The 26,537-nt window shown below is 42.0% G+C and overlaps 1 protein-coding gene across 1 annotated transcript in view; it reads left to right on the forward strand.

The window, feature by feature from the left end:
* Positions 1-26,537, forward strand: part of LOC138296695 (adhesion G protein-coupled receptor F5-like) — a 578,562-nt gene that overhangs the window by 222,676 nt on the left and 329,349 nt on the right. The window contains exons 6-7 of the mRNA XM_069236067.1: positions 13,257-13,369; positions 13,889-13,947. Of these exons, the coding sequence (XP_069092168.1) occupies positions 13,257-13,369; positions 13,889-13,947 (172 nt within the window). The remainder of the gene's footprint in view (positions 1-13,256; positions 13,370-13,888; positions 13,948-26,537) is intronic.

Here is a 26,537-nt window from a genome sequence, read left to right on the forward strand (position 1 = left end):
TATTCTTTCTAGAGATTCCTTTTTACAATCTCCTCTTTGATTCAGTCATCTTATCACTATAAATAATAGACCTGGGTGTTGGTAGACCTGGAGACAAAGAGGTATAATATGGGTATATGATTTTTCTCACCTGAGGTCTCTTAAGCTAAATCAAAGACAGAACTTAATCGAGAATCGGATTTGCGTTGTGTTTGGCCGATCTCTTTCAGGAATAGAATCTGGTCTAGAATATTAAACATCTCTAGAACAGCTGCTACCACTCAATCCCTTTTCTTTGTACACCATAGATTGTACTACACATCTGTTTCTCTAGCCACTTTCTCCAACAGAAACAACAGAGCCTGTTGGTCATGCAGTCATCCTTACAGTGCCTTGTTGTATCTTCTTTTTTTATTCCCATTTACTGTTTCATTCTGGCAAATGTCTGGTCCGAACATACCAGAATGTTTAAGTTACAATGCTCCATGTCAGGAAGTTTATCAGATGTTGTCAAGTTAAATTCACATAATAAAGCCTTAGCTTTTCAGCAAATTACTATTAACTGACTATTTTTCTCTAATATTTTATTTAAAGCTTGGTGGTTTAATGTTTGTCATTATCATACACTGGATGTAACCTTTACTTCTTCTTTTAAACCTCATTTTAATAGAGATTTATTCTGGTTGTCTAACACATTTTTAGACAAAGCTGCTAAGCATCAATTAATTCTATAACATCAGAAAATGTAAAATCCCTGTAAAGTGTACACGTCTCTGCTTATTACAGTGATACTTTATTTATCATTCACATATTATTATGGTTTATATTTCTTAACAATTGTTATATTGGATTACTCAGCCTTCAGTTGTTGGTTCATACTTCCCCCCTTCCTTAGACTCTATTGTTTTGCAAATTATTAATATTGTTATTGATTATGTACTCATGTTATATTGATGTTTTATCTTTGTGTAATTTTATTTTCAATAAAGCTGATTAAACATGTACTAACTTCATGAATTTGGCCCATTTTACAAGGCGAGCCGAGGCCAATGCTGTAGCACAGCGCCCCTCGGAATACACACTGTCTGCCATAGCGTGGTGAAGAAGTAGTAATGGTTTTGGAAGAGAAAGAAAGGACTTCTTTAGGAGAGAATGGTGCTATTGAAGTGTGTTCATTATCCAGACATGAGGGCGTAAATAGAGAACATAATATGAGAAGCCATTTGGAGGTTTGTCGCAAACAGAATGCTTCATTATAAGTTTGAAAATCCAAATTTTTACAATTGTTGAGCAACAATAGGGAAATTTGTGCTCTTTTATTGTTCCAAAAGAATTTGGATGGATGGGAATCTATTCTTTAAAAATATGTGAGCAGTTTATGAAATTGAATCATGGACAACATTTATAGCAATATAGGTGTAAGCATCATTATGGTAGAATCCAGATGACCCAAACAGGACAAAAATAGTCAATTTCATAAAGAAATAAGGTTCTCAATTCTTTTTAATCCTTCTTTCATATTTATTGTAACAGACTGTGTAATAGAATTGGTGAACTAGATACCTAAATATTTAATTTTAGGATAATTCCAATGAAAACCAGTAGGCTTGAATGGTTGTTTAGTACAGAATTTAGTAATGGGCAAAACCTCTACTTTTTCAGAATGTATTTTATAACCTGAAACTAAAGAAAACTTGAAAGGCCAGGATTAGAATGAAAAAGAAGTATATCATCTACATATGCAAAGAGTTTCAAGTGTTTATCTTCGCAATGGAAACCTGGAATATGATCACTTTTGCGGAAACAAGAGAAAAAAACATTCATGTGCACGGACAAACAATAGGGGAGATAAATCACCCTTGACAGACTCCATGTTGTAGAGGAAAATATTGGGAAACTTGTCCATTAACCAAAACAGAGGACATCGGGGCTTTATAAAGTGAAGATATCAGCAAAATAATATTAGGAGCAAATTTATGCAACAGATTTAAGTAAGAAGGTCCAGTCAATTCTGTCAAATGCCTTTTCTGCATCTATAGAAATAGAAGCTGAGGAATAAGAGAGGTATGAAGCCTTATTTAATACAGTGAAAACTAATTTAGAGTTGTCTGAGGCAAGTCAACCTTTAACAAACCCAGATTATTCCTTACCTATCAATTTAGGGAGAAATGAATCAAGCTGTAAAGCTAATAATTTAGCAAAAATGTTATAATCAACATTAACAAGAGAGATAGGATGATCGTTTTTTACATTGTCGCAGATCACAACCCTCTTTTTGGATGAGGTAAATTGTTGCTTCTTGAAAAGTACCTCCCACAGCACCGGTACTAAAAAAACTATTGAAAAAGTTGCAAAAGTTTAGGGAGTAATACATTTTAGAAGTGTAAGTACAATTCCACAGTAAAACCATCTGGACCTGGAGTTTTGGTTTTTTATGAGAATTGAGAGCATTTAGTATTTCTTGTAATTAAATTTCAATTTCAATGGACATGAAATTAAGAGAATCATGAGCAGGTGGAGAGCTTCCTTTTAGAATATGCATTGGTTAGGGAAGACTATGAGGAAGATTCAGGAGTGTACAAATTTTGATAAAAAAATATTGAATTCTAATAAAATATCTTGATGTTTAAATAATTATTTCCCGCCAAGTGTATGAATAGATTCAATAGTAGTGTGTTGTATTCAAATTTTGAGTAAATTAGCTAGGAGTGTCTCATCTTTATTATGTCCTCCATAACAGCAAGCACTGCAATGTAATAATATAAATGAACGCATTGCCTGTAGTTAATTTATTAAAGTGTAATTTTGTTCATGCAAAGTAGAGTCAGAAGCGGAAGAATACAATTGGTGTTCTAGGATTAGATAGTAACGACACATGCTGTTTGGCAAAATGTTTCTTCTTTTTTTAAACAAAGTCAATAATAAATCCTTGAGTCATAGCTTTAAAGATATCCCACAGTAATTAGGGTGGTGTATTGGAGTCTTGATCAAGCATATAGGGATCTTCAGCAAAGGAAGCAAATGAGGTTGAAAAACTGGGTCCACTAACAGGGAATTATGAAATCTCCATCTATTAGACATGGGATTTGTTGGCTTTAGATGTAGATCAGCAATAACTGGGGCATGGTCAGATATAACAATGGGTTCTATAGTAGAATTAAGGAGATTCTGCACTAGAGGTTTACTAAGAAAGATATAATCCAAGCGTGTGAGAGAACCATGGGAAGGGGAATAATAAGAAAACTCTTTTTAAGTTGCATTACACGATCTCCCTGCATCTACTAGGATGTTTTGAGAAATAGTGGAATTCATTGTTTATGGGCTGTATGTTAACATGTGATTGACGATCTATGAATGGATCCATAATTTGATTGCAGTCACCACCTAGGATAAAAAATATATCAATATGTTGTAGTGAGTTTTTAGTTATATGGGGCCAAAATAAATAAACTGGTTGGGTTGGACCATAAACATTGAAAACAGTTAGATTTCTTTGCCAAGCAATCTAACCAACAGCTATCTACCTCCCGAGTCAATATCTTGAGTAACAATAGAACATGTTAACATTTTGAGATATAAAATACTTACCCCATTTCCTTGCTAAATGTAGGAGATGGAAATACTGAGCCCACCCAATTATGATTAAGCTTAAAAGCTTCTGCTACTGTAAGGTGAGTTTCTTGCAATAGAACTAGGGCTTGATTACAACATTGGCAGTCCAAGGATCGCCAATTCTGCGGTGGCAGTCGGACTGCCACATTACGAGGTTGGTGGACAGACCAACCAACATACTGCCGCCCGGCCATGATCTTTGATCCCAATGAGCTGATGGTGGGCGCAGGTTGGAATCAGCCATGGCGGTGCTGAAAGCAGATTACAACCTCGATCTCTGCCAGCCTTTTCATGGCGGTATCACCACCATGAAAAGGCTGGTGGACAACAGGTGCAGGGAGTCACGGGGGCCTTGCACTGCCCATGCCAGTGGCAGGTGTCACCCTGCCCAGCACCCTCAAAATAATGCACATTTTGAGGGTGCTGGTGCCTCCTGCTTATAGCGGCATTGCCGCTGGCTCAATTATGAGTTGGCGACAATGCTACCTCCACTTTCCCACTGGTGAGCACAGTGGGAAAGTCTTAATGGGGCCAGCGGGGAGATCACAAGCATGGCGGCGACCACCCCATCAGAAGTTTGGCAGACGGATGTTCCCATAATAGGGACCTAGGTCGGGGTTGTAGGTAGCTAGGTGAGTTTGAATTCTTCGTCTTTTTAAAGGGTTAATAAAACCTTTCACATTCCAAGAAACAACTCTGAATGAGAAAAACTGTTAATAAATATAAACCTAAACAGTCAACAATGTCTATGATCTATAACGTGATTATAAAGTGAAGAAAAAAGAAAATCCAAGAAGAGAATGAGATATATCAAAGGGGGAGGAAAGAGGAAGATCAGGAAAATAGAGAAAAAGAGAAAAGAGAACATATATAGCAAAAGAGGACAGTACATGTCAGGAACTGACGACTGAAGAAACATACCTTATGAGTGAATAAGAGGAGTATTGTGGTGGAGACACACAAGTATAGACGGCACAACTAACATAGGACAATGCACCACATCAGAATGACTTAATTAGAATGAGTAGCAAACTGACAGGAAGAGATCCTAGCTACCTGTAAAAGGAGCAAAGGAGAGGATGACTAACAAAAAGAAATACCTGACATTATTCATTAACACTAGTTAAATTAATAACCTGCAGAAAAATCAAGAAAAAAACTATGAGATTATAAAACATTGTAATTATGTCAAGGAAGAAGGACCATCAATGTCTATTGAAAAGTTAGAGTTTGTAGAAGTTCAGTTGGATCTTCATATGAAGTGGTGTTATTATGAAACGTAACATCCAGAGAAATGAATATTTTTGCTCTAGACCAAGTAATTTGATTCTTAACTTTAGCTGCATCGATGACCTTCAAGAGGTCTATGAATTCCAGGAACAGGATGATTATTCCACACTGCTTGGATGGATTGTTTGTAGATGACAATCGAGGACCTTCTTTGGTGGTTGAAGCTAAATCAAGTAACTTCGGTAGAAATGTGGTGAAGAAAGATAGAGTCCTCCCCCTTAGTGCATTCAGGAAGACCATATAAATGTAGATTATTATGTCTATTTTTTTTTTTTTAGGTCTCCTGCAAGTTTCTTCAACATCAAAACATCCTTTTCCTGTACTACGGTTTTAGCAGATTCCTCTTGAATGTCACTAACATGTTGTTCCACCATGCAATTCTAGATTCCATATTAAACTATTTATCATCGAGACTGTGGATGAGACTATTAGTTTATTCAAAAAACTGTCTTAGTGCATAGATTTCCTTTAAAACAGTTTCTAAGGAAATAGGTGACATTTAATTTTCTGAAGAAGGAGGGTCCTGCTTGAATTTTTTATTAGTGGAGGAAGGGGAGGAGTTTGACTTTAAGGATGAGGTAGCTAAACCTACGGAGCGGGGTGAACCAGACTGAGCCATGTCAAGATTTGTATTCAGATCATCCATTAAGGGTGATGAAGAGGAGAGGGCAGAATCAAAAATAGTAATAGAATGCTGTTTATTTGAAGATAATGTTTTCTTTATTCTGCCCACATATGGATGATATAGATGAAAATGAGTAACTATTCTGAGGAGAATAGTCAGAAAGTAAGCCCAACGTCTTCTTCTGTTCACAAAGAAAAAGTATAGCTAATGACCAGCAATATGCACTTTTGGGATTTTAGGTGCTGCTGTTATCTCTGCATCATGACTGAGTCATTTCCAACACTTCAGCACCACTCGCAAAGGAGTGCAGCATTGGGCAAGGAGTCACACGGACCTCAGGAACAATATCTTAGAAGCGAGGCAGAGTTAATAATGTAGCTCAGAGTTAGGGAGAGCTGGTGGTGTCGCTTCCGTGCAGCTGAATAGGAGGTGAAGTGTTGGTTCCTTGTGGAGGTGAGGCATCAGTTCCTTGCAGAGGTAGTAGAGGTGAGGAGGCATCAGTGGTGAGGTGGTGGTGGCGGTTCCTTATGATTTGGTGGGGTTGATGAGTCCAATGGTTCAAGATGCGATGAGGCGACTTTGCAGGAGTCAAGGTCACACCACAGGGCCATAGGTACCACGGCTGAGTGCAGTGTCACGGACGTCGGTGACACTGCACTTTGGACTCCTGCTGTTGCGGGACTTCAGCGGTGCTGCAGTGGCATTGGGCCTGCTGTATTGAGTGGGGTCATTGCATTTCAGTGGGGACCATGGCTTCGGGTTGCAGGCAGAGGTGCAGAGTAGTGCAGGGGTGCCTATTCTGCAGTCGTCCAGAGTCGGTATGCCTGTTTTTCTTGTTTTTCGGCCAGCTTTCAGTCTTAAGGGCCCAGGAACTGGATTGGGCACCTCTTGGCAAGTCAGGGTCCACAGCAAGAACACCTAGGTGCCAGCAGGTGAAGTCTTTGATTTCTCTGAGTCTTCTTCACAGGCTCAGTCCAAGCCCTTGGAGAAACTTCACAGGCAGGATACACAGCAAAGTCCAGTCTTTTTTCTCTCCAAAGCAGAAGCAGCAACTGCAGTTCAGCTCAGCAAAGCACACACAGCAAATGGACAGTACTCCTCCTCACATCTCATTAGCTCTTCTCTTTGGCAAAGGTTGATCTTGAATCAGAAGTGTTCTAAAATTGTGGGGTCAGCCGTCCAATACTAAGACTCATTTCTGCCTTTGAATTAGGCAAACTTCAAAGGAAAGTCCTTGTAGTGCACAAGACCCTGCCTCTTCCTTGCTCTGCCCTAGACACACAGCAGGGGTTTAGAGACTGCATTGTGTGACAACAGGCACAGCCCTTTGAGGTGCAGGTGTCAGCTCCTTCCTCCCACTCTGGCCCAGGTAAACCCATCAGGATATGCAGGACACGTCTAAGATCTTTTTCTTTCACTGTCTAGAGTGAATTCACAAACAACTCAACTGTCAGTCTGACCCAGACATGGATTCAGCAGTCAAGCAAAGGCACAGAATGGTTAAGCAAGGAAATGCCCACTTTCTAAAAGTGTCATTCTCAAACTGACAATCTAACAACAACCGTAAAATAAAATATGTATTTTTAAATTGTGAGTTCGGAGACCCCAACCTCCATCCCTCTATCTACTCCCAATGGGAAACTGGACTTAAAAGATGTTTCGAGGCAATCCCCATACTAACGTACGGGAGAGATATTCTTTGCAATAGTGAAAAACAACTTTGGCAGTATTTCACTAATAGGACATGTAAAACATACTGATGCCTGTCCTGCCTTTTAAACACACTGCACCCTGCCCATGGGGCTTCCCTGGGCCTACCATAGGGGTGACTTACATGCAGTAAAAGGGAAGGTTTGGGCCTGCCAAGTGGGTTCACTTGCCAGGTCGACGTGACAGTAAAAACTGGACAAACAGACACTGCAATGGCAGGTCTGAGACATGTTTACAGGGCTACTTAATTGGGTGGCACAATCAGTGCTGCAGGCCCACTAGTAACATTTGATTTACATGCCCTGGGCATAGATGGTGCACTATACAAGGAACTTACTAGTAAATCTAATATGCCAATCAGGAATAACCAATCATCATCACAAGTTACACAGAGAGCATATGCATTTTAGCACCGGTTAGCAGTAGCAGTGGTAGAGTGTCCAGAGTTCTAAAGCCAACAACAACAGGTCAGAAAAATAGGAGGAAGGAGGCAAAAAGTCTGCGGAGGACCCTGCAAAAAGGACTAAGTCCATCAGCTGCTATTACATTAATATGTCTGCATGCCGTGTGACCGCATGGAGCTACCCATGAGACTGCGCTACCCACAACAAATAGCAATGGAGTGTACATCCAGCATTATTTTTAATATTAACCCATCCAATTGATTCATTTCTTTGAAGATGGTCTTGTCAAATATTATTTGCCATATAGCACATCTCCTCTTTCATATTCCCTCACTAATCAATAGATCAGGCTGTTTGCCATTTTACACCAAACCAACAAAATCAATATTGCTCAAAGCATTTCATGTAGACGGTACTCTTTGCCAGAAAGCTGATTTATGTAAGCAATGTGGTATATCCCTGGGAAAATGGAGATGGGAGAAATTCAATAATTCCTATTCTATTATCATGACAATAAATGGTAATTATTGGTTCTGTGGTTATTTCCAAATACCTGTACATTCAGCAGTGAGTATCACCCTGGGTTATTGGCAATACTGGCAGTGATGCGGGCATAAAGTCTTCCTGCATAGCCTTGCTCAACCGCCCTTGAGTGAGGAGCATCAAATAAAAATACTAAGGGGCGCTCATACCCTGCCCTCATGGTTTGATGTGACTTGCCTTATGTGGAATGCCTCTCCTACAGATCTGTCATCGTGCCTTATTGAGCCTACCACCTTTAATGATGACTGTGACAGCATAGTTGGAGGGTGTAGTTGAGGTGTCATATGTCACATATAGCTAGTCCATGATTATTTAGTATACAAAGGGCCTGATTCTAACTTTGGAGGACGGTGTTAAACCGTCCCAAAAGTGGCGGATATACCACCTACCGTATTACGAGTTCCATAGGATATAATGGACTCGTAATACGGTCGGTGGTATATCCGCCACTTTTGGGACGGTTTAACACCGTCCTCAAAAGTTAGAATCAGGCCCAAAGTGTTGCTACACAGCTAATGCTGTAGTAACTACATTCCTTCCAGCATTTTTCATTTTTACCTGTCCTGTATCCCTCCTAAAATGTGCTTTCTTATTCTGTGTGTTTGTCACCTAAGCAAATCCATGTGATCAGTTTTGGAAAGCATTGCAGGGGCACCCTTGCTTTTTATGGAACAGTCTCAAGTGGCATTTGTGTGCTTGATAGCAATGGAATGTGACATCCGAAACTAAATATTCATTTCCTGAAACGTGTTTTAATTTCTGTTTATGGGAAATGGTGCAAATCACTAGGAGGGGAGTGAATGCAGCTGGGCAGAGCTGTCCTCTTGAGTTTTTCTGCTGCTTCTACCATATTTTAGGTTGGGCTTGACAGTGCAGATGTCTGCTTGACTTATTATTAGCAATTCTTTAAAATGTTCATAGAGTGGAGCAAGAGGTGTGCTATTCTCCTACCGCATGGTATTGGCTTTATGGTGTTTCCTTTCCGCAGTGCTGTAATAAAGCTTGAGGGCCTCCCCCTCTAAAGTCAATGAAGTGGGCCCTTCCTCGCTGTCCCACCACATACCAGTTTTGCTGATAGGTATGAGCGTGTCAGACCTTACTAATTAAACTTACAAAGCAGACACGTATAGGCCGATTGACCTTTTGAATGCGATTCAAGTAGTTCCCACCATATAACCCCATACCAATACAGATCAATCAAGACAACAGTCAGTAATTTCCAAACACCATGACCTCTCAGCCATGAATAACCACACCTTTATGTAAAATTTAGAATGTTTACTTCCCTCTATTAACAGTGCTAATGTCACATAACTTAGTCTCAAAATCAAATGATAAACATACAAAAGCAATACTGGCTGACCAAAGCGGTGAAAGAATCGCAATCTAATCAAAGTTACCACACATTCTAGAGTTACAGTACAAATTAACAGCATGAATAACTGTGCAAACAATATAACATACTTTAGGTTCAGCAAAGAAAAGACATCAACTGTTACTACATGGAGCAAACTTCATCAGTGAGAACCCTAACTAACATAATATTAGATTAGCATGTTTGGACTTCATCCAAAACAATTTAGTCACACAAGTTTGGAAAACATCTAACTATGGCTCTATCAAAATTAGCGGTTGGTACCGAGAAATAAAAGCAAATAGATATAACAATCAGTAACATCGTCTCATACCTGCCTCAGTGTGGTTCAGCAAGCTGCAACATCTTCGTCAATAGGATACCAGTTCGGTCAGCAAGACATCAGGATTCAGCATCAAAGTTCAGAAAAGCAAAATCTCTTTATGCAGTTCAGAAGAGAATAGAGCTAAACTCTCAAGAAGAAAGGGGAGAATGGCGTAAATGGCTTCTCTCCTCTCGGTGCAGTCCGGCTAAGTCAGATTTCCCAAAACTTGTTGCAGCTTATACTCCAGTCAGTGCATCCATTGTCTTCTCCTTGGAAGGTCAGTCTTACACATACTACAATATACAATGTGTCTCTAGCTAGCACAGCATCTTCTAGCAAGCAGTTGGTTTCTCATGAGAACGAACTTCAGCTATGAGCACAGGGTCAGTAAAGCGAAAAATCACAATTTAATTCTCTAAGCAGCCAAATTTTAAAACACCTTAGAAAATGTAGCTTGACATGAGGCCGTACGACTAGGCCAAGACCTGGCTAAGTTTAGGCCTATGATTAATAAAGATATTACATAATGCATAACCCTTAATCAAACATAATCTCAACATTTTACATTCATAAACCATTAATAAGTAAACTTCGTAAACGTTGATGGCCACTCAAGTGGGTGCAACTTCAAATGTGTGCATTATTTCTCTAAGTTAATACATTTTCTATGCAAATTCAACGCTCAAAATACACGAATGTTCATTAGTAAAATTCAGCGTTAACAGAGGCACCCTACATTTTATACCGCTCCCCGCACTGCAGGTATTATTGGTGCTTTTGTTACACCACTGCATTCCCATGCTTCCACTGGAATGTATGAGGGCTATTTTACATCTCGAAAGTACATCCAATCATCACCCTGTTCGTTACGCTCAGCTCTTTCTCCTTTGTGTGCATTCTGTACAAAAGAAATCCTTTTTGCTGGATTTTTCTACTGTTGACAAAACTATTAGGAAAGCATTTAATGTGATAAAATGCAATGCATGTAAACCGTTTTGGTGAATGCCTGTGTTTACACACATTGGTACATGACAACTCGTTTTAATGACTGCCAATTCTTGTTTACCTTCTTTTAGACACAGGCTTGAGTCCAACAACTGAGTGCAGGTGCGTGCCCTGATAGGTCACTGCTACTAACACCTCATCGATGTCCTCCTTTGATAGGCTTTAATTCTGATATGATCACAAGGTACTAACTGGGTGAACTTGTTTGAGCCGTAGAAGGACCTTTTTAAGTACTGGTCTTAATCTTACAGAATTTTGAGTAAAGAGCAAATCCCAATTCTCCATTTACCAATAGGAGGGTGGGATTAGAAAAAAATAAACGAAGATATTTGGAGATTTCTATCTGTAATCCACATCTGGGAACTTCATTTGTGGGATCAAAAGACTTTGGCATTTCGGATTATGTAAAACAATACAGATACACTTTTACGTACCACTATGATTTGCCCCAGGAACGTCTAAAATGAGATTAAAATGTGAATATTCAGCGAATATTCATATAAAGTTAGTACAAATAGAAGCGGCTATGCCCCGTTTGCACTTTTGCTAACTGGGAGGTGGATGTTAATGGACTGATCCGCAAAGGCACTAAAGAGTAAAGGACTCCTGCAAAACTACTTTCCGTAATCCTAAAACATCCTGTTTGCTTGATGAGACGTCAGTATCCTATACAAGGTTGAAACGTCGCAGACAACTTCCAACCTCGGAATCTAAGGCCAGATGTACGAAGCATTTTTCAAGTCGCAAACGGCAAATCTGGCCGTTTGCGACTTGAAAATGCTATATGGGATGTACAATGCCCAAACAGCGATTCGGTAACTTGTTTCCAAATCGCAGTTTGGGTTTTGTGATTCGGTATTAGGAAGGGGCGTGACAAGGGCGTCCCTTCCTAATACCGAATCGATATGGTATGTATGATTGTTTTGTGACCGCGAATGCGGTTGCAAAACAATCACAGTTAGCACCAGTTTCAAACTGGTGCTAACCTATTCGCAAATGGGAAGGGGTCCCCATGCATTCACTTTGTGAATGGCAGCGAAAATAATTTTTTCAGTGGAGGCAGTGGTCCGACGGACCACTGCCTGCTCTGAAAAAATGAAAAGAAAACTTTTCATTTTTGATTTTGAAATGCATCTTTTTTTCCTTTAAGGAAAATAGGCTGCATTTAAAAAAAAAAACTGCTTTATTCAAAAGCATTCACAGACATAGTGGTCTGCTGTCTCCAGCAGGTCACCATCACTGTGAGGGTGGCCATTCCCAATGGGGTCGCAAGTTGCGACCTACCTCATGAATATTGACACTGTTGTACATCAGGTTTTGCGACTCACAAATTGCGAGTCGCTATGATTCATAATTTGCCAATCACAAAACCTGAATTTCGTACATGTGGCCCTTAATGTCTCCAAATAAACACCAAGCAAAAAAAGTCCCTGGCACACTAATGAGTATGACCTGGCTGTGTTCTGAATATAGGGTTAGCCAGGGTCAGCACCGCTAGCTGCCACACCTAGCTTGCTATTTACCACTCCTTGCGCTGCCCATACTTCCCCTGTGTTAAAGTTCTTGAAGGCAGCAGTAGGTGCAGAGAGTATTCAGCAGTCCGAGAATCCTGCACAAGGTGTGATATTTATTTTTACAGGGACGGTTCCTTCGCAATGGTGAAGTAGCATTGACCCCCTAGCTAAGAGCCTGGAGCTATAAAATAAAATATTTAATTATCGTTTTATTTTACAGTTGCTGGCTCAGCCAGCAGCAAGTGCAGGAGGGGTGGAGCTGTGCCACAGGAGGGGAGGAAGGGAGGTTGAGTGGAGTCTGTGCACTATGTGCGCATGTGTGTTTGGTCGGCCATCTCAGGCAGGCCAAACGCACATGCACACTTAGGTTTCTCCAAACCAATTGTGCTACACAGCTGGGCTGGAGAAACTACACAGATCCCAGAGCACTGTCTGAGCCACAGAACAAGCTGCTCAGACCAATCCTAGTGCTGCTCTCATGCTAGGCTTAGCATGAGAGCAGCACCGGGATTTCTGGGGAGTTGGTGCTGGTGTCCCAATAAATGCTAGGACACCAGAACAGCAGGGGAGTGAGGCAGCAGGCAGTGATGAGAACAGGTAAGTTCTTTATTTATTTTTTATCACCCCTCGTCCCTATCCCTCCACCCGTCCACCCTCCCGTGAGATTTGCAGCGGCCGTCGCAGATTTATAACCCTGTGAGGTCACTCGCTCAGGAACCTAGTGATTCAAATTGTCACTTTTGCTAACCCCTGCCATTTAGGTTTCTCAACATTCATGCACTGCTTTACAAGAATAATAACGTTTTAAAATGTGCCAGCTTTACCTGTACTGCAGATTATTGTATATTATGGTATAATTGAAATACTTATAAATAATTGCAATGCCTTTTTACAGGTCCAACGGTGACCAGAAAAATGACAATGAGAATTCAAAAAGAATACGACCTAAATATGGCTAACCCATCATCCAAAGAATACCAAGAGCTTAAAAAACTGCTGAATGACTCAGTATGTATCGTGTTTGTTTCACTTCTACTTTGCAGGGAGCATATAGTACTTTAGCATCAAGGATTAACACTAGGATTTGATCTAACATACATGTTTTTTCTTGCCCAATCCAGGGACAATTCACTAGTTTTATGACATTAAATTAATTTTCTTGCACAAGTGACACCTGGGTGTCTTTCAAAGTTCAATCTTCCAAATTATATCAACACTGGGTACTCGTAATTGACAACTAATTATGGTGAATTAAAGGGCAGCATAGCAATACAAGAATTGTCTGCCAGGTCTGCCACAAGGGAGGATTTATTTTGGTAAAATATAAAAGCAGTGTTCCTCTGGGTATTTGGGAGACACCAGTTAATTTTCCACCTGCAGCCCACCATCCTGTGCATGGCTGTCCTGGGTTGGAAACAGTAAGGTTGTATGGCATGCATTTATATTTGTGAAGCTTGTGCTTTTATTCTGCTTTCATGATTTTCTATTAATGACATTGCATTTCAAATTGTGTTTTTTTCTTTTCAGTACCTTGTAGCCTACAGATCCCTATCAGACTTTCAATATGCAAATGTTACTGGCTTTAGGTAAGAATAGAACTAATGTGATAATATGCAAAGTAGGCTAAAGAGCAAGCACAACATGTAAGTAAACGCATTCTGAATCTCTGCACGTGACCCATCAGTTACGAGCACAGATTACATTTTGTCTTTTAAAATGGTATTTGATCTATAGAAATTATGGACATACTAACCAGTTGTGGCAATATGGGTTACCCAATAAATAACGTTCTCCTCGCGGGTACATTCTTTTTTAGGTGTAATAAGTATGGCCTATTCCAATTTTTGAAGAATAACGTGAATTTGCACCAAAATCCACATGGTATGATAAGTACTGAAATCTTTTGCCGTGTTAAATTTCAGCAGACTTGACCTTCCAAAATTTAATGAAGGCTGACGTATTATTTCGGGTGTAGCCAGTAAGATTGGAGGGGTGTGAGCTTCAGATTTCCCAACAATCACACTGGCACATTAAGTTAAAATACATTATACTTTTAGCAGGGTTCACGAGATGCGCTTAAGGGGCAGTAAAAAGGGAGAGGAATGCAGATTGGTGGGTGTGCTAAGTGACAGAAAGCACATTATTTTGTGAAACAACCAACAATATTGAACTCTTTCCAAATGGAGTGTGTACATTTTTGTCTGCGTGTGTAAAAAAAAAAAAAAAAAAAGATTACATCCGAAAGACACCTCACTACTACCCGACTGAAAGCACTTGTTACCAAATGTTCCTCACAAAATGCATTTGTTATAGGGGTGTAAGACCCCAAACACTGTTTCCCCCCCAAAGCTACACCCCTGGTTACATGCCACCCAACGCAGAGTTCTGAGCGCTGCACAAAGAAGAGTTGGAAAACACTGACCCACACATAATGCGGACATATGTGTTTCTTAATTTACGTGTGAGTTTTTATAATAGAAAACCTATGCTCCTGGGGGTGCATAAATGTATTCTAAAAGTCGATAAAGCATTACTTACCCATGTAGCTTTTCTGCACCTTTTCCAACACCCACCGAGTCAACAAATGCAATATTTACTGAAACGCGATTTCCATACAGTTTCCTTTGTGTGCTGTGTAGTTTCATCAGTAAAACTGTCTGTGCTTCTGTAGCATCCATTCATCTGCAAACTGCTGTCAGTAATTAACAATGCACTACCATACAATGCTTTAGTTATATTAAAAAATGACCCCATATCATGCACATTTAAGGTAGACCAGCTGTGAAAGACTGTTGTTAAAATTGGGTTGTGGTTCTAAAAAGTTTGGGAAGCACTGATCTAATGTGTATATGCACCTTCAATTATATGCTCAGGGCAACTAAACTACTTTTAATTTGAGAATAGATCTAAAAAACAAACAGCACCGCCTGTTTGAACCATATCTTCTTCTGGTTGAAAGTTTACTATGTTTGAATGAGGCATGATGTGTCATCCGGGTGCTTGACTTAATAAAATTAAGAATATATTTTACCACCCTTCAAATGCCTGCCAGCTGTAGCATGCAACTGTGCACCTTCACTCCGGTGTCCATGCAGAGGTCCAAGTCATCAATTTACAACCTTCTTTCCCAGGAGAGTTATTCCATTTCCTCATAATGCTATTAGATGGAACTTTCAAGAGCCTTTCTAATAGCATACTTGGAATACTGTAACATTGTTTACCCTGGACTCCCAAAGAAAATGTTATTAGGCTGCGAAGATTGCAAAATCAGGCAGCCAGAATGCAGTTGGACCTGTGGTCCCACAAGACCATAAAAGTGGTACACTGGCCCACAGTGGACGTGAGGACCTCGCACAGATTCCTCTGCATACTCCGCTATGCCTGCCTGAGAAAGAGCCTTCGTACCTATAAAATCTTGCAATTCAGCTTTTTCTTAATAGAACATGTTGGTTGCCAATGACCTATCTCATTATTTAACAGGGCTTCAAACAACAGGGACGTCGAGTAGCAGCAGAGAGGAGTTATGTGCAATTTAGAAAAGTGAACTACTCTGAAACGCTCACAACTGAAGTCTATGTAGTTAAGCATAATGATCAAAGAAAATTATATGTACTATTGCCACCACCTTTACACCCTCGGCCAAGTTTGCCATTGTGCATGATACAATAGACCTATGTACCACCACACATATATATCTAAACCTTGTAGTTCACTTACTTTGCTGTGCATTAACCTGTTATACATAGAATAAATGCCTAATCTGCACTCTTAGAGTGTCTCTGGAACCCATGTCCAGAATACCTTTCACAACCAACTCACACCTAGGTATTTAACATGCATGGGTATCCCTGTCTGTATTCGGGCCAGTTATGCTTAGCAGGGAATACTTTTGTGCAGAACCCACATGAATGACATCGGGCATCTACCATCCCTCAGATCTTGTATTCTTCCATGACCCCTACTTTCTCATGGGAACAGAGGTCAAATATAAGGGTTAGGAGGTACATTTCCTCGAGGGGAGGAGAAATAAACTGAAAGCCCTGGCAGAGCATACCACTGTAAGGTCCAATGACGTATGTATATATTACCTGTCCTCTACCTGATGACATCTCCAAGAATTTACTGTACACCCTCAACATCCTCCAGCCCAATCACTTCTTAACTTCCTTCCTCATCTCAGACAATACACTTAAACATAACAGGGGACATCTTCAAGAAGAACACTTCCCAGTGGGACTCCACCTGGTGAGCAGCCGAACTAGGACCTACAGGCAGCACACATAGAAAGCGGAAAGTAATAAAGAGAAATAAAGATATTTATCCTTGTTACACCTCACCTCGGGAGGTTTAGGATTTTGATGCATTCCCACATCTACTAGTATTGGTAAATCGCAGAACGCACCAAATTCATGGGTATTGTATGGGGACATTGATATTCCACTCATTGAACGCCTTCCAGGGCAGAATAACGCGATGCTTCGATATGTGATGTGCTGCATTACTCTAGATTTACCAAGCCAGGCAAAGCCACCTTGCATGGCCTTGCTTAGCTTGATAAATCTAACTTAAGAGTTGCTTTGCTCTTGCACCCTGTTGCATGGCACAAAAGCGATGCAACTCTTTGATAAATATGCCCCTAAGTGAAAACTCTCAGGAAATGAAAGGGGGATTTAGCCTCCTCAGAAGTCTAAGACAGGAGTGTAACGCAAGCCCTTGGAGCCCCAGGAGTGCAGAGTAGTCCATAAGCATCCAAGGGCCCCTAAATCCTTCATAGGGGCCCCTTTCCACTCCAAGGCCAATGAGTATCTGTGAGATACAGGGGACTCAGGAGCCCCCTCTTCATATTCTATAGGGGACCTCGTCATTTGTGCTATGCCATTGATCCAAGACATGGAGGACACATTACAACAGGTTTCAACAATGAGCTTCTTCCAGTTCAAGCCATTTTGCTGGTTTACTGATGTCACATACGAGTGCTACTTCAAGCCTGATCTGCATGTTTGGACTGAGTGGCAATCTAAATATTTGAAGAGCTCAAGCAGTATTTTCCCACCTTACATAGTGGTAACTAGTTGTTTATCGCTAGGAAATTTAAATAAATGTGCTGATTTTGGTTCGAAATGTAGCAGTATTTATTGACATCTTTAAGATAGCTATAGAGCATAACAAAATGTAACACAATAACATATATTGTAAAGTGAAAATGCAAAAGAAACAACCAAGCACAAGACAGCAAAACAGTCAGAAGACAAAGCAACACAGCAATAGCACAATGCAATAATGCAACACAAAAACAACAGCACAAAAAACAATACATCATATACTCAACACAACAAAATGCATCACAACAAATAGACAAAATCATTTTTGGCATTTACTAAGCGATGCAAAGTGATTATGTAGTTTAGTAAATACAGAGTAATTCAAGGGAGCACAATGTGCTGCCTTGCCCTATGTTGCTTGGGGAAGACATTCCAGCTGGTGCTCCAAAGGCGTTCCCATGCATCCACCAATGGATTTTGTGCATTACCAGATTTACTAAGACTTGTGATTCTGGGAATCAGTCATTAAGCTATGACTCCCTGAAGCAGATGTAACAAGGCGAAACATCTTTATTTCTTCTTGTTACTTCTGCTTTCCATGCGTGCTGCATTCTTTAGCACACATAGAAAGAGGAATATGACTCTTTGCATTATTTTTCTGCAAAGGGTGTCCCTTCCTGCAGAAAAACAATCCTGCTTGTAATGCAGGCACCTTTGCACCCTCTGTTAGTGCTAGGCAGAACACAATGTGACAGTGTTAGGTGACAGCAAAAATGTGTAATATCTTCGTTGATATGCACAATTCTGCTGTCTTCCTTTCCCCATTGCGGAACAACAACCTTGCTTATTGTCCTGCATTGCATGAAACGTAAATAGATTTGCCCTGTAATGTTTTGTGACATGGCTCTATATTTCAGCAGCAAGGTGAGACACTCACTCATCTACCTCATAAATTAATGTGAATGGCAAATGAGGAATATTAGAGTTCATCAGCATAAATGGAAAAAAATAAAAAGACAAACATGAGAAAGAAGGAGGGAGACATAAGTAATAAAGAGTAGGATGGCACTGAAAAAAGGAGGACTCTTAAAAATACTTTTATTAGCATTTTATATTCTGAAAAACATTGTAGCTCATAGAAGTGTAGTCATAATGAACAGATTCAATGTACACATTTTGTGATTAAGCCATACATAAAAGAAAATAAAGGCAACTTGTCAGCGGTTATGACATTTTTATGGTTTTCCGTCTTAGGGTGCACATTGTGTATTTGCTTAGTCTGCTATCCACTTTGAACATATAACAGGTCACTATCTGAAACCCTTTAAAGTCATAAGGGTAGTGCCTTCATTCTAGATTAGAGGGAGTTCATTGATATTGGATTTAGGACTGTATCATTTTAGGTCAGTCAATAGAGTGGACTTTGATCCTCTCCTTCCAACCACTGGCTTTTTCTATGAGCTGTGTTCAGCAAATGTCTTGGGATTTTGTCAGTCACATCTTGGTTCAGGCGAGTGTAGTATTCAGCTATCACCTAATACTATTGGCTGGTTTGGGTGTATGCTTCTACTTCCACTCTTACTTTGAACAACATGAAAGAGTACTTGCATTGAACCACATGAAGGACTACTTTACAACATTAGCCCTCTTTTTCTACTCTTGCTGGGTCCCTTCTCTATGCTTTGCATTGGCACATTGTAGCCATACCACTTTGCTTCACCAATGCTGGTTTATGAGTATGAGCTGTGTCAAATCTTTCATTATAGTGTACATTTCCCAATAGCAGTATTGCAGTTTAGAGTGTACCATGTTTGGGGTCCATTCCTGTCCAGTTTCTCTCTGAATCCTGGTATTCAAGGAGCTCTGTTGTTGTCTTTCACTGCCGGATAAATTTAGCTATATTGTGACAAAGCAATCTTTTTTTAGTTCTTTTACAGCGTGACCTTGGCCCAAAGGACATTAGAGCACTTCCTATCAGCACTAGATTATTTTACACAAGGTCAAACTTCTTCTTTTTTTTTAAGACACAGCACACTAGAGTAATTAGCCCAGATGCACACACTATTGAGCCAATACCAAGATCAACTGCTCTGGCCATTATTTTTTTTAGCACAAACTGTATTGCTTTTATTGATGATCATTACAATTTTCTGCATATGTTTTATGCGATACATTTCACATCATTACAGATAAACAGTAATACCTCATCTTGTAGTCTCGCAGGTTGTCAGTTCGAAGATATTTTCTCACAGAACAAGTTTTACATTCTATAAACTAACCCCCCCTTCTGCCCCTTTTAACTTATAGAACATGTCACCTAGCATCAAACACAAAAAAGAAGGTGGTGTATGTTTTCTGGAGGTGTGCAAAAGGTAAGTCACAAAGCAGGTGGATTGTTTGTGGGGGGTCTGTACTGTGTACCCATGGGGCTAAGGGGTGGCAAGGGCTCCATTGTGTTAGTGGGGTCTGTAGGCATATTTGTCTAGTCCACTCCAGCAGGGACCTCAATATGAGCTTTAAGACTCCCCATTATGGCATCCCATTCTAGTGAATTTTTTTTTTTTTTTGCAAAGGCCTCTATTTTCCTCCCTTCACATGGCTGTGCTCTCAGCCAGTCCTCAGCGCCCCTTCCCCCAGTGGTCCGTTCGAGGAGCCAATGGGGATTTCCAGTTCCTCCTTAACTGTCTTTTTGCTTAGGGTAGGGCCAAGTTAGTAAATCTGGCAATCACTCTGTGATGTCTACCAGGGCCTCAGCAATGCCTGCCCAGTAAGGGGTTAGAACACGGCAGGCCCATAACATGTGGATCAGATCAACATCCAGTCTTTTACAGCAGGGACAGGCAGAGGTGTTGATGAAAAACATGGTATTGATCCTGTGTGGTGTCATACATGCTCTGTGTAAAATACAGAGTTGAATAAACTTGAATCTGTCATTATGTGTTACAATTTTGGGGTATTCAAGAGTTCTGGTACAGACCTGAAAATTCAAGATTCAGGTCAGCCTCCCAATAGAGCTTTAATGAGTGAAGTGAAGTGAGGTCCCAGAATGGGCCTGGATACAGGCAACAGATGAAGTGTCTGACATTGCCCATGCTGTGTAATGCTTGGGGAAGTTCATGCATAGGCGTTTCAGACCAGTTGGATGTCAGGAGCCTTCGTACCTAACATAGTATGATCACATGTGTGAGGAAGAGAGTTGCAGGGAGTCCATGCTCTTGTACAGAGTCAAAAGGCAACATTAGTATGCCTTCATGGAACGAAGAACCCAACGTCAGTTCTTCTCCCTGCTCCTCAGGAGCCAGCCATTGTGTCATCAATATGCCAGTGGCTGCGGGGAGGCCATGCAATGAGACAATTGCTGCATAAGGTTGGGTGGTGGTGGTATATTTCTACACCATCCTCCAATAGGTGAGGGCCACCTGCAGTAAAAGAGGGGGATTGTGGGGCCAGGCCTTGCCCGGACATAACAGACTCTGTAGTTGGCCTCTGATCAAGTGTTCTGGCTAGTATCCAATCTCTGAAAATTTGCCCCCATCCAACCAATACCCCCAGCCACTGTAATTGTCCTGCGATACAATAAGCCCTGAAGTCTGGAGCCCCTATACCACCGCCGTCTGAGGGTAACTGTAGGTTAGGGAGGGGAGGCCCACCCTAAGGCATCCGGACTCCCTGGCCAGTTCCTCTAGCATGGTGTTCAGCACTCTAAACACCCATGCCAGTATCAACACAGGAAGATTCATAAAATAATATAATAGTCTTGGCAGCATGACCATTATGGTGATGAAGAGGCGACCCGTCATGGATAGAGGCAAGGTGATCCAGATTACAGAGTTTTTCAATCTTATGAGGTTGCCCTCAGGATATATCGTGTGTTTCACAGTACACCTGGATCCCCAAATATCGTAATGTATGGGAGACACCTGGAGGTCTGTACAACAGAAGAACAGTTTAGGACCTATAGGAGCAGATGGGAAGGAAAATGCACAGGATTATCCATATTAATGTGGAATCCAACAGGCTTCCAAAATTATTCAATAATTGTTCAATTCCATCCAACCCACTCAGTGATCTGTAAGATACAAGATCATATCATCTGTGTACAATGATATGGAAGGGATTATTTGATCTCTGGGTATTTCCCACCATGCGGAATCCTGACGGATTTTCTGCGCTACGGTTTCAGTCGCCAGCACGAATTGGAGCAGCGATAGAGGCCAACCTTGTCATGAGACCCTTAATATGGTTCTGAGATAAGACGGCCAGTTCTCGCTCTTGCCATAGGCTGCATATATAAAGGGCAACCCCAAAACATATAAATCTGGGGTATACCATATTGGGCTAGCATTTCCATCATAAAGTCCCAACCCAGGGTATCAAATGCTTGATGCACATCTAATAATATACAGCCTGCATATGAGTATAGTACCCGTGTCACGTCCATTGTGGCCAAAAGTCAGCGTATGTTAGTGAGGTGTTGAGATTGGGGACAAAGCCATTTTGATCTGTGTGTAACAGACTTGGGAGCAGAGGGTGGAGTCTCTGAGCAAGAGTTCTATTTAAAATTTTGATAAACAATGGTCTATATGAGATAAGCTCGGAGAGGGGCTTTCCTGGCTCCAGCAGGGACGTTACTAGTGCCTCCCTAGTGGTAGGGAATATTAAGCCTTCCTCCATGAAAGCAATGTAGAGCATTCCCAATTTTGGGACTATTTGTGATGAGTATGTAGAGTAAAACTCGAATGAGATGCTATCTGAAACCAGTGTCTTATTTCTAGCTACTTCCCTGATGGCCCCACATATCTTGCCAGCTGAGATAAGAGCCCATAGGGCCTACCTGTCCCCCATTGGTACTCTGGGGAGTGTTATCTGATCTGAAAACATGGTGATGTCTGCAGGGTCCAGAGGGTCCGTGGCAGTGTAAAGAGTAGAGTAGAACTCCTTAAATGCCCCATTGATTCCGTTTTGTGTATCAGTCATTCCCTGGGGTTGATTGCTAATGGATAGGATTGCAGTAGGGGAGACGTCCGGACAAATGAAATGTAGTACCAGTGCCCCTCTTTTGTCCACTTCAATGCATGTTCTCTGCACATAAGTTCAAAAGTCGTTCACACTGAGGCGCTCTAGGATCTCAATATGTGTAATCCATGCTTCCTGTACATCGTGTGCTGCCTCTTCACAGCTGCCTTTTCAAGTTAATTCAATGAGTCTTCTATACATGTATGCTCCCATTCAACTTCATGCCTGGCTCACACCACTGCAGCTATAGAAGTGCCCCTAATTACCACCTTATAGGCATCCGACTCCACTAGTGGAGAGGAGGCGGTTCCTGCATCTTTGGTGAAATATGTATCTATTGTGTTAGCAAGTGTCTCTCTAAACACAGAATCTTCCAAGAGGACCATCTGTAATCTACAGGTGTATATCGGCGTCAGTATATGACTCCATGTGAGTGTTATTTCCAGAGGGTTATGGTCTGAAATTCTCTTATCCAGGTATGTTGTACTTGTAATGCTGGGTAGTAGGTGTGTAGGGCATAAAATTCTGCCAAGGTGTGAATGCAGAGAATGTGGGAGAGAGTAAAAGGAATATTCTCTCTCCCTTATACGTTGTTCACGCCAAACATCTGATAGACCCCAGCCCTCCATCCATTGCCTCAATTGTGAGAAAGTAGCCTCTTTATAGCCTTGTTACCCCCACTTTTGGCCTGTTTGTGAGTATATGTCAGGGTATTTTCACTGTCTCACTGGGATCCTGCTAGCCAGGGCCCAGTGCTCATAGTGAAAACCCTATGTTGTCAGTATGTTTGTTATGTGTCACTGGGACCCTGCTAGCCAGGACCCCAGTGCTCATAAGTTTATGGCCTATATATGTTCCCTGTGTGATGCCTAACTGTCTCACTGAGGCTCAGCTAACTAGAATCTCAGTGGTTATGCTCTCTCTGCTTTCCAAATTTGTCACTAACAGGCTATTGACTAAATTTACCAATTCACATTGGCATACTGGTACACCCATATAATTTCCTAGTATATGGTTCTGAGGTACCCAGGGTATTGGGGTTCAGGAAGATCCCTATGGGCTGCAGCTTTTCTTTTGCCACCCATAGGGAGCTCTGACAATTCTTACACAGGCCTGCCAGTGCAGCCTGCGTGAAATAACATCCACGTTATTTCACAGCCATTTACCACTGCACCTAAGTAACTTATAAGTCACCTATATGTCTAACCTTCACCTGGTGAAGGTTGGGTGCAAAGTTACTTAGTGTGTGGGCACCCTGGCACTAGCCAAGGTGCCCCCACATCGTTCAGGGCAAATTCCCCGGACTTTGTGAGTGCGGGGACACCATTACACGCGTGCACTGTACATAGGTCACAATGGTAACTCCGAACATGGCCATGTAACATGTCTAAGATCATGGAATTGTCACCCCAATGCCATTCTGGCATTGGGGTGACAATTCCATGATCCCCCGGGTCTCTAGCATAGTACCCGGGTACTGCCAAACTGCCTTCCCGGGGTCTCCACTGCAGCTGCTGCTGCTGCCAACCCCTCAGACAGGTTTCTGCCCTCATGGGGTCCAGGCAGCCCTGGCCCAGGAAGGCAGAACAAAGGACTTCCTCTTAGAGAGGGTGTAACAGCCTCTCCCTTTGGAAATAGGTGTGAGGGCTGGGGAGGAGTAGCCTCCCCCAGCCTCTGGAAATGCTTTGATGGGCACAGATGGTGCCCATCTCTGTATAAGCCAGTCTACACCGGTTCAGGGATCCCCCATCCCTGCTCTGGCGTGAAACTGGACAAAGGAAAGGGGAGTGACCACTCCCCTGACCTGCACCTCCTAGGAGAGGTGCCCAGAGCTCCTCCAGTGTGTCCCAGACCTCTGCCATCTTGGAAACAGAGGTGTTGGGGGCACACTGGACTGCTCTGAGTGGCCAGTGCCAGCAGGTGACGTCAGAGGCTCCTTCTGATAGGCTCTTACCTCTTTTGGTAGCCAATCCTCCTTCCTAGGTAGCCAAACCTACTTTTCTGGCTATTTAGGGTCTCTGTTTTGTTGAATTCTTTAGATAACGAATGCAAGAGCTCATCAGAGTTCCTCTGCATCTCCCTCTTCACCTTCTACCAAAGGATTGACCGCTGACTGCTCAGGACGCCTGCAAAACTGCAACAAAGTACCAAGACGACTACTAGCAACCTTGTATCGCTTCATCCTGCCCGCTTTCTCGACTGTTTCCGGATGGTGCATGCCCTGGGGGTAGCATGCCTCCTCTCTGCACTAGGAGCTCTGAAGAAATCTCCCGTGGGTCGACAGAATCTTCCCCTTGCAACCGCAGGCACCAAAAGACTGCAACACTGGTCCTCTGGGTCCCCTCTCAGGATGACGAGTGTGGTCCCTGGAACTCAGCAACTCTGTCCAAGTGACTCCCACAGTCCAGTGACTCTTCAGTCCAAGTTTGGTGGAGGTAAGTCCTTGCCTCCCCACGCTAGACTGCATTGCTGGGTACCGCGTGATTTGCAGCTGCTTCGGCTCCTGTGCACTCTTCCAGGATTTCCTTCGTGCACAGCCAAGCCTGGGTCCCCGACATTCTAACCTGCAGTGCACAACCTTCTGAGTTGTACTCCGGCGTCGTGGGACTCCCTTTTGTGACTTCGCATAGACTCTGATTCACTCTTCTTCCAAGTGCCTGTTCAGGTACTTCTGCGGGTGCTGCCTGCTTCTGTGAGGGCTCCCTGAGTTGCTGGGTGCCCCCTCTGTCTCCTCCTCCAAGTGGCAACATCCTGGTCCCTCCTGGGCCACAGCACCACCCAAAATCCTCTACTGCAACCCTTGCAAGGCTTGTTTGCGGTCTTTCTGCATGGGAACACCTCTGCACGTTTCATCGCGACGTGGGACATCCATCCTCCAAAGGGGAAGTTCCTAGTCCTCTTCTTTCTTGCAGAACTCCAAGCTTCTTCCAACCAGTGGCAGCTTCCTTGCACCCTCAGCTGGCATTTCCTGGGCTCCTGCCCACTCTCGACACTGTCGTGACTATTGGACTTGGTCCCCTTGTCTTACAGGTACTCAGGTCTGGAAATCCACTGTTCTTCCTGCAGAATCCCCCTATCACAACTTCTGTGCTCTCTGGGGGTAGTAGGTGCACTTTACACCTACCTTTCAGGGTCTTGGGGTGGGCTATTTTTCTAACCCACACTGTTTTCTTACAGCCCCAGCGACCCTCTACAAGCTCACATAGGTTTGGGGTCCATTCGTGGTTCGCATTCCACTTTTGGAGTATATGGTTTGTGTTGCCCCTATACCTATGTGCTCCTATTGCAATCTATTGTAACTTTACACTGCTTGCATTACTTTTCTTGCTATTACCTGCATAATTTTGGTTTGTGTACATATATCTTGTGTATATATCTTATCCTTATACTGAGGGTACTCACTGAGATACTTTTGGCATATTGTCATAAAAAAAAAGTACCTTTATTTTTAGTACTTCTGTGTATTGTGTTTTCTTATTATATTGTGCCTATGACACCAGTAGTATAGTAGGAGCTTTACATGTCTCCTAGTTCAGCCTAAGCTGCTTTTCCATAGCTACCTTCTATCAGCCTAAGCTGCTAGAAACACCTCTTCTACACTAATAAGGGATAACTGGACCTGGCACAAGGTGTAAGTACCTCTGGTACCCACTACAAGCCAGGCCAGCCTCCTACATCAATGTATTGGCTTGTAAGAACGAGGCTGTACCTGGTATGTCAATGACATCATTGAAATAACCTCCTTGCACCCAGAGATACATCATCCATTCTGATAGCATGGAGGACAACCAAGGTAGGTACACTTCTTGTTCTGAATTGGGTGCATATATGCAGCCCAGCACAATGGGTTCACTATCTGGGTTACCTCGCAGTAGGACATATCATCCCTTCCCTATGTTTCTATTCTTCATTCCAGCATAGTGAACGTAACACCGGCACGTAGCCAGAGTAGGGCATGTTAAACAGCTGTCCTCGCCATTTTCTGCAAACTTCAAGGCCTTGTGTGTGGTAAAATGCATCTCCTGTATGAAGGCTATTTGCACTTGCCATCTATTTAGTTGTGCCAGGACCCTGTAGATTCTAAGTCACAATTCTGTAAATCCCACTTTCAGAAAATT

This window comes from Pleurodeles waltl, chromosome 5 (genome assembly GCF_031143425.1).
Source record: "Pleurodeles waltl isolate 20211129_DDA chromosome 5, aPleWal1.hap1.20221129, whole genome shotgun sequence".
NCBI classification, from domain to species: Eukaryota; Metazoa; Chordata; class Amphibia; order Caudata; family Salamandridae; genus Pleurodeles; species Pleurodeles waltl.